General features: G+C 45.8%; 2 protein-coding genes across 2 annotated transcripts in view; one reads left to right on the forward strand and one right to left on the reverse strand.

Moving 5' to 3' along the window:
- Positions 1 to 2,078: 2,078 nt before the first annotated feature.
- LOC140577271 (BTB/POZ domain-containing protein KCTD21-like) lies at positions 2,079 to 3,698 on the forward strand. The gene has a single exon (XM_072697170.1). It carries the CDS (start codon positions 2,423 to 2,425, stop codon positions 3,287 to 3,289), a length of 867 nt encoding a protein of 288 aa, XP_072553271.1. The 5' UTR covers positions 2,079 to 2,422; the 3' UTR covers positions 3,290 to 3,698.
- A 3,663-nt stretch (positions 3,699 to 7,361) lies between these two features.
- LOC140577340 (uncharacterized) overlaps positions 7,362 to 10,304 on the reverse strand; it is a 15,170-nt gene continuing 12,227 nt past the window's right edge. The window contains exons 10-12 of the mRNA XM_072697265.1: positions 9,810 to 9,927; positions 9,520 to 9,684; positions 7,362 to 9,400 (exon numbers count right to left, since the gene is read on the reverse strand). Of these exons, the coding sequence (XP_072553366.1) occupies positions 7,565 to 9,400; positions 9,520 to 9,684; positions 9,810 to 9,927 (2,119 nt within the window). The 3' untranslated portion in view covers positions 7,362 to 7,564. The remainder of the gene's footprint in view (positions 9,401 to 9,519; positions 9,685 to 9,809; positions 9,928 to 10,304) is intronic.

The following is a 10,304-nucleotide window of genomic DNA, read 5'->3' on the forward strand; positions in this document are numbered from 1 at the left end:
ACACACACTCACAAACACATACGCACACACACACACCATACACTAACACACACTCACAAACGCACACACACACACACACCATACACTAACACACACTCACAAACGCACGCACACACACACACCATACACTAACACACACTCACAAACACACACACCATACACTAACACACTCACAAACGCACACACACACACCATACACTAACACACACTCACAAACACACACACCATACACTAACACACACTCACAAACGCACACACACATACACACACCATACACTAACACACACTCACAAACACACACACACACACACACACCATACACTAACACACACTCACAAACACACACACCATACACTAACACACACTCACAAACGCACACACCATACACTAACACACACTCACAAACACACACACCATACACTAACACACACTCACAAATGCACACACATACACCATACACTAACACACACTCACAAACGCACACACACACACCATACAGTAACACACACTCACAAACACACACACACACACACACCATACACTAACACACACTCACAAACGCGCACACACACACACACACACCATACACTAACACACACTCAAACGCACACACACACACCATACACTAACACACACTCACAAACACACACACCATACACTAACACATACAATATACACTAACACACGCACACACACTCTCAATATATACTAGCACACACACAAACACCATACACTAACACACGCACACACACTCACTGTACACTACCATAAACACACACTCTTAATATATACTAACACACACCATAAACTAACACATACACTCAATATACACTAACACAAACACACACACACCATACACTAACACACACTCACTCACTATACACTAACACACACACACTCACTATACACTAACACACTCAATATACACTAACACAAACACACACACATGCACACTGACCCACTATACACACACACTCACTGATCCATCACTGACCCTGATATACTGATCCATCACTGACCCTGATATACTGATCCATCACTGACCCAGTTATACTGATCCATCACTGACCCAGATATACTGATCCATCACTGACCCTGATATACTGATCCATCACTGACCCAGATATACTGATCCATCACTTACCCTGATATACTGATCCATCACTGACCCAGATATACTGATCCATCACTGACCCTGATATACTGATCCATCACTGACCCAGTTATACTGATCCATCACTGACCCAGTTATACTGATCCATCACTGACCCTGATATACTGATCCATCACTGACCCAGTTATTCTGATCCATCACTGACCCAGTTATACTGATCCATCACTGACCCAGTTATACTGATCCATCACTGACCCTGATATACTGATCCATCACTGACCCAGTTATACTGATCCATCACTGACCCAGTTATACTGATCCATCACTGACCCTGATATACTGATCCATCACTGACCCAGTTATACTGATCCATCACTGACCCAGATATACTGATCCATCACTGACCCTGATATACTGATCCATCACTGACCCAGTTATACTGATCCATCACTGACCCAGATATACTGATCCATCACTGACCCTGATATACTGATCCATCACTGACCCAGTTATACTGATCCATCACTGACCCAGTTATACTGATCCATCACTGACCCTGATATACTGATCCATCACTGACCCTGATATACTGATCCATCACTGACCCAGTTATACTGATCCATCACTGACCCTGATATACTGATCCATCACTGACCCTGATATACTGATCCATCACTGACCCTAATATACTGATCCATCACTGACCCTGATATACTGATCCATCACTAACCCAGTTATACTGATCCATCACTGACCCAGATATACTGATCCATCACTGACCCAGATATACTGATCCATCACTGACCCTGATATACTGATCCATCACTGACCCAGATATACTGATCCATCACTGACCCTGATATACTGATCCATCACTGACCCAGATATACTGATCCATCACTGACCCTGATATACTGATCCATCACTGACCCAGATATACTGATCCATCACTGACCCTAATATACTGATCCATCACTGACCCAGATAATCCAGACCTCCCAAAACCACACTACACACACACACACACACACACACACACACACACACACACACAGACTGCAGACACTTACACGTTCTACACTAATGCACACACACTGTATGTTAGGCCTAGTGTGTGTTTGTGTGCTCATTATCATGCTGTTCACTGTCTCTGATTGTGAACACAACAAAACCTCTCTTATGCAACTCTAGTCAGCTGACAGAGCAAACACACACACACACACACACACACACACACACACACAGGCTGTCTGTGCAGGAGAAAGGAGAATCTGCAGGTCTTGGTTAAGAGTTTGTGTGTGTGTGAAGATGCTGAACTTGCGGGATGATGACAATGATGGTGTCTCTGATCCTGTGTGTGTGAACGTGGGGGGGGAGCTTTATACCACAACGCTGGACACACTGACACGCTGCCGGGACTCCATGTTGGGCGCCATGTTCACCGGCCAGATTCCACTGCTCCGCGACTCCCACGGGAACTTCTTCATCGACCGAGACGGGAAAACCTTCCGTCATATCCTCAACTTCCTGCGCTGCAGCAGCCTGGACCTGCCAGCGGACTTCACGGAGCTGACCCTTCTGCGACGCGAGGCCGACTTTTTCCAGATACGGCCACTGATGGAGGAACTGGAGCGCAGGAGGGCAGAGCCTGGGAACAGGTCAGGAGGGGGAGGGGCATTGCTGTGCGTAGAGGTGGACAGCGCAGAGCGAGTTCTGCACTTCAACTACAAGCGCAAACCGGAGAACTACGAGCTGCGCTCTTGTGCCGTCCGTGTCCACTCCGCCCACATCTTCTGCACCTCACACACCCTCATCGAGCTGCTGAGCTCCAGCTTCTCCTACTGGACAGGCAGCGTTTCGGTGGTGCCGCAGGCAGGGTGGATGGATCTGAAGCTTGAGTGGGTTCCCTGTCCGCCAGAGTTGCCGCGGGAACAGCACATCAAGCATGGCTTCCAGGAGCTAAGCGCCACTTATCAAGCTGATTATAGTGTCTCCAACCACAGCAACAGCGGTGTCTCCACCCACGCCAGTGGCAGCATCTCCATCTTCGACACCCGTGACTTCATGGCTGAGCTGCTGAGGGTAGTGCTGGCCGAAGGGTTTCGTATTGACCTGGTATCCCCTGACCCCAGCGATGTGCTGCACTGCCACCGGCTGCGCTGTGTGCGTTACTGAACCCACCTGACCCAGTATTATACATGTCTCTTTAACAGTCGATCGACTCCACCTACAGATTTCTGCAGTAACTGTGAGCTGATCACAACAGCCTCTACAGTGAAGGCAGGGAACCTGGACGTGACTTTTGATTAATTATTTTTAACAAATGAATCACTTTCCAGTTGAACTGCTTTGCTTATCTGTTTCTTTAAACTAATCTAAAGTTTAGATGAATTATCAGCTGTAACCACGTGTCTGTACTTTTAAAAGTTCAAAGTAAACAGAATTGTATAATTAATAGATATAATTAAATTAATGTTTTTCTGTCCTGCTGATTTCTTCAGAGGTTCTACAGACCGTTTCACACTGTTTCAGCAACTCTTCATATACAATAAATGATGTAGAAACTGAGTAATAATAAAGTTATAATCTGTGTTAAAATCCGTAAATTATTGTTGCAATGTATCCTGTTATAGTCACACACTTAATCCCTCAATTAATCCCTCACTTAATTCCTAAATGAATTCCACACATAATCCCACATTTAATCCCTTAATTAATTTTACACATCATTTCTTAATTAATCTCTCTCACTGACCCTAATATACTGATCCATCACTGACCCTGATATACTGATCTATCACTGACCCAGTTATACTGATCCATCACTGACCCAGTTATACTGATCCATCACTGACCCAGATATACTGATCCATTACTGACCCAGATATACTGATCCATCACTGACCCAGATATACTGATCCATCACTGACCTTGATATAATGATCCATCACTGACCCAGATATACTGATCCATCACTGACCCAGTTATTCTGATCCATCACTGACCCTGATATACTGAGCCAGGTATACTGATCCATCACTGACCCTGATATACTGAGCCAGGTATACTGATGCATCACTGACCCTGATATACTGATCCATCACTGACCCAGTTATACTGATCCATCACTGACCCTGATATACTGATCCATCACTGACCCAGTTATACTGATCCATCACTGACCCTGATATACTGATCCATCACTGACCCAGTTATTCTGATCCATCACTGACCCTGATATACTGATCCATCACTGACCCAGTTATACTGATCCATCACTGACCCTGATATACTGATCCATCACTGACCCAGTTATTCTGATCCATCACTGACCCTGATATACTGATCCATCACTGACCCTGATATACTGATCCATCACTGAGCCAGGTATACTGATGCATCACTGACCCAGATATACTGATCCATCACTGACCCTGATATACTGATCCATCACTGACCCAGTTATACTGATCCATCACTGACCCTGATATACTGATCCATCACTGACCCAGTTATACTGATCCATCACTGACCCTGATATACTGATCCATCACTGACCCAGTTATTCTGATCCATCACTGACCCTGATATACTGATCCATCACTGACCCAGTTATTCTGATCCATCACTGACCCTGATATACTGATCCATCACTGACCCTGATATACTGATCCATCACTGACCCAGTTATACTGATCCATCACTGACCCTGATATACTGATCCATCACTGACCCAGTTATACTGATCCATCACTGACCCCGTTATACTGATCCATCACTTACCCAGTTATACTGATCCATCACTGACCCAGATATACTGATCCATAACTGACCCAGATATACTGATCCATCACTGACCCAGATATACTGATCCATCACTGACCCAGTTATACTGATCCATCACTGACCCAGTTATATTGATCCATCACTGACCCAATTATACTGATCCATCACTGACCCAGTTATACTGATCCATCACTGACCCAGATATACTGATCCATCACTGACCCAGTTATACTGATCCATCACTGACCCAGATATACTGATCCATCACTGACCCAGATATACTGATCCATCACTGACCCTGATATACTGATCCATCACTGACCCAGTTATACTGATCCATCACTGACCCAGTTATACTGATCCATCACTGACCCTGATATACTGATCCATCACTGACCCAGTTATACTGATCCATCACTGACCCAGTTATACTGATCCATCACTGACCCAGATATACTGATCCATCACTAACCCAGTTATACTGATCCATCACTGACCCAGATATACTGATCCATCACTAACCCAGTTATACTGATCCATCACTGACCCTGATATACTGATCCAACACTGACCCAGATATACTGATCCATCACTGACCCAGATATACTGATCCATCACTGACCCAGTTATACTGATCCATCACTGACCCTGATATACTGATCCATCACTGACCCTGATATACTGATCCATCACTGACCCTGATATACTGATCCATCACTGACCCTGATATACTGATCCATCACTGACCCAGTTATTCTGATCCATCACTGACCCTGATATACTGATCCATCACTGACCCTGATATACTGATCCATCACTGACCCAGTTATACTGATCCATCACTGACCCTGATATACTGATCCATCACTGACCCAGTTATACTGATCCATCACTGACCCCGTTATACTGATCCATCACTTACCCAGTTATACTGATCCATCACTGACCCAGATATACTGATCCATAACTGACCCAGATATACTGATCCATCACTGACCCAGATATACTGATCCATCACTGACCCTGATATACTGATCCATCACTGACCCTGATATACTGATCTATCACTGACCCAGTTATACTGATCCATCACTGACCCAGATATACTGATCCATCACTGACTCAGATATACTGATCCATCACTGACCCTGATATACTGATCCATCACTGACCCAGTTATACTGATCCATCACTGACCCAGTTATACTGATCCATCACTGACCCCGTTATACTGATCCATCACTGACCCAGATATACTGATCCATCACTTACCCTGATATACTGATCCAACACTGACCCAGATATACTGATCCATCACTGACCCAGATATACTGATCTATCACTAACCCAGTTATACTGATCCATCACTGACCCAGATATACTGATCCATCACTGACTCAGATATACTGATCCATCACTGACCCTGATATACTGATCCACCACTGACCCAGTAATACTGATCTATCACTGACCCAGTTATACTGATCCATCACTGACCCAGATATATTGATCTATCACTGACCCAGTTATACTGATCCATCACTGACCCAGATATACTGATCCATCACTTACCCAGTTATACTGATCCATCACTGACCCAGTTATACTGATCCATCACTGACTGAGATATACTGATCCATCACTGACCCAGTTATACTGATCCATCACTGACCCAGTTATACTGATCCATCACTGACCCAGATATACTGATCCATCACTGACCCAGTTATACTGATCAATCACTGACCCAGATATACTGATCCATCACTTACCCAGTTATACTGATCCATCACTGACCCAGTTATACTGATCCATCACTGACTGAGATATACTGATCCATCACTGACCCAGTTATACTGATCCATCACTGACCCAGTTATACTGATCCATCACTGACCCAGATATACTGATCCATCACTGACCCAGTTATACTGATCAATCACTGACCCAGATATACTGATCCATCACTTACCCAGTTATACTGATCCATCACTGACCCAGATATACTGATCCATCACTAACCCAGATATACTGATCCATCACTGACCCTGATATACTGATCCATCACTGACCCAGATATACTGATCCATCACTGACCCAGATATACTGATCCATCACTGACCCAGTTATACTGATCCATCACTGACCCTGATATACTGATCCATCACTGACCCAGTTATACTGATCCATCACTGACCCTGATATACTGATCAATCACTGCTGTTTCTCACTTTTCTCCATAATGTAAATCTGTAGCTGTTCTTTATACTGGATCAGGATTTCAGGGTGAACGGACCAAGAAAAAAGTCTCAAAAGAAATCTTCTACATTGACTTTAACTGAGGGTTGAGAAGGTTTCCCTCCTTATTGAAAGCTGATGTTCTGGAGATACTCTGATAATAAGCCCAGACTGAGGCTAACTAAGCAGTCTCTATTCAACATTAACTACAAACAACTGATGATAGAGAGGGAGTGTTTTTATTTGTGTGTGTGTTTGGGTTTTGACAAACACATTAAGTCAAGAAGGAAACTGCTGGACAAGCTGATCTACTGAGGAGTCTGACTGTATAAAGTATCCGTACACAGTTAGCTCCCAGTTTGAAGGGATGGTGTTTTTATGGTCATCTGGAACACTATGAGCTCAGGTCACTCACTGACCGCTCTTCTACCTCCAGGCTGGTCTGAGGGGTTTCTTCTGAGACTCTCTGAAAACTGACAATTTCTCAGAGGAGATGTCCTTTCTCTTGTGGCCAACAGAGGGAGTCAGTTGAACATTTTGGGTTCTAGTGGCTGCACTTTTTGAGATCCCTCTACTCTGAGCGATCACTCCACTCTGAGAGGAGACTCTACTTAGTGAGGTCACTTTGCTCTGAGAGGTCACTCCACTCTGAGAGGTGACTCTACTTGGTGAGGTCACTTTGCTCTGAGAGGTCACTCCACTCTGAGAGGTGACTCTACTTGGTGAGGTCACTTTGCTCTGAGAGGTCACTCCACTCTGAGAGGTGACTCTACTTGGTGAGGTCACTTTGCTCTGAGAGGTCACTCCACTCTGAGAGGTGACTCTACTTGGTGAAGTCACCCCACTATGAGAGGTCACTCCACTCTGAGAGGTGACTCTACTTGGTGAAGTCACCCCACTATGAGAGGTCACTCCACTCTGTAAGGTGACTCTACTTGGTGAGGTCACTCTGCTCTGTGCTAGTCTGAGGGATGTTGCACGATTCAGCGAAGGTGCTTTTGAAGTAGTTGCCACTGTGCTTTCATTGACAGGATGGTTGCCAGGAGCAACAGCAGCTCTGCGGGTCGCAGAGGCCACAGTGCCCTGAGCAAAGTGTGGGGAATGGATGTGAGAGGGGTTTTGGTACAAGGACAGAGCACCGCTCTCCCCAGCGAGAGTGCTAAGTGTGGAGCGACACATTTTCTCCTCTGGTGGTGATTTTGGCTGGACCATCACCTTCCTCACAGGTGACCTCTGTGTAGATGACCTCTGGACAGGTGACCTCTGCATAGATGATCTTTTAGAGGTTGGGGGGTGGGAGGTGCTGGGGACTGCAGAGGTCTGCAGGTGTCGGTTGATGGGAACAACTTTCCTCATGCTCTGATTCTCAGATGGGGTGAGTGTCCGCACAGGGTGAAGAGGGCGACTCGGGTTAATTTGGGAGAATTTGGGAGGTTCTGGAGGGGTGGCTGATCTAGACGTGGACATTCTTCTGATTAGGGCTCTTTTATCCTCTGGATTGACAGACTGTCTCTGTATGTCTTTTCTCATTTGCCTATTAGTGCTGGGGTTGAAGTCAGACCCAGGTGCCTCAGTGCTCGACACTGACACTGACCAATGCGCCAGTTTGACTTCTGACACCTCACTGGTGAACTCAGTTGAGTCTCTGGTGGTCTTTATAGCTGATTGGACAGAGAGGGACGCTGCAGAATAGGCAGAGTGCTGGAAGTCCACGTGGGCAGCTGAGGCATTTTCTTCTTCATTCGGTTTCTCTGACCAGTCAGGACTGATGTTTGTCTCTGACTCACCTGTTGTTGCTATGGTTTTCTCTGAATGTACGCCGTTTTCTGGATTAGGATGTAGTTTACTTTCTGTCACAATCAGGTCAGCTTGGCCGGGGCCCCAGGGGTCCTGTATTTGAGTGGGGGTGTTGCCATTGTGAGGTTCAGTTAAGGGGTCAAAGCTGAAGGCTTGCAGAGGCGGCACCAGGGAGTGTGTGTCCACTGTTATCACAGACTCAGTGATGCTGTCGCTGAACTGTTGCCGTGAGCGACGGAGGCTCCCAAACTGCCCCAGAGGACTCTGGGGGCTTAAGGAGTGTGCCCTGAGGAAGCCCCAAAGCCCCTCTCTCTTCAGAGCTGCCTGAACATCGGTCTCACTGCTGCACCGAGAGCCAAAAGCTCCACCAAGTTTGTCAAGCCCTGCCCATGAACTACGCTTAACCTCCAGATCCCTCAAACGCTTCAGCCGAGACTCCGCCCTCATCTCCCGCTCCACATTATCCTACAGAGAGAAAGAGAGGGAGAGAGAGATTAGGGTTCATTAAAGGGATGGTTTGCACTGTTACTCGAGTGGAAATCTAACAGTGTGTGTATGAGTGTGTGTGCTTTACTGGGTCTTACCTGAACTGCTTTCCTAAACTTGGAGCAAAAGTTGTGGAAGATGTGGAAACATTCGTCCAGTTTGAAAGTTTCTTTGTCTTCACAGAAAAAATCAATCATATCTTCTCCTTCTTTCTGCAGCTCCGCCCTGCTGCTGCTAACCTCAGCTATAGCACCAGCAGCAGCCTTCAACACACACACACACACATATATATATATATATATATATATATATATATATATATATATATATATATATATATAAAGAACACACATAAAAAGAGAGACACAACACAGATTCGCACACACACCTGCATGAATGTTTGGAGCTGCTGCAGAAGCTCCAGATCAGTCTGAATCTTCTCTTGGGTGGAGCTGATTCTCAATCTCAGAGTGTCCAGCTCCTCATCCAGACTCTCCACACTCACCCTGAGAATGGACAGCACAGTGATCTTTTTTTAACTCCTTTTTTAACTGACCTCACTAACACTGACTCTCCCACCACTGCTCCTAACACTCCCACCACTGCTCCTAACCCTCCCTTCACTGCTCCTAACCCTCCACCACTGCTCCTAACACTCCCTTCACTGCTCCCAACCCTCCACCACTGCTCCTAACACTCCCTTCACTGCTCCTAACACTCCCACCACTGCTCCTAACCCTCCCTTCACTGCTCCTAAACCTCCACCACTGCTCCTAAACCTCCACCACTGCTCCTAACCCTCCACTACTGCTCCTAACCCTCCCTTCACTGCTCCTAAACCTCCACCACTGCTCCTAACCCTCCCTCCACTGCTCCTAACCCT

Source organism: Salminus brasiliensis, chromosome 14 (genome assembly GCF_030463535.1).
Source record: "Salminus brasiliensis chromosome 14, fSalBra1.hap2, whole genome shotgun sequence".
NCBI lineage: Eukaryota > Metazoa > Chordata > Actinopteri > Characiformes > Bryconidae > Salminus > Salminus brasiliensis.

Excerpts from the sequence above, each read along its gene's own strand:
- LOC140577271 (XM_072697170.1), top strand. The coding sequence starts at position 2,423 with ATGCTGAACTTGCGGGATGATGACAATGATGGTGTCTCTGATCCTGTG.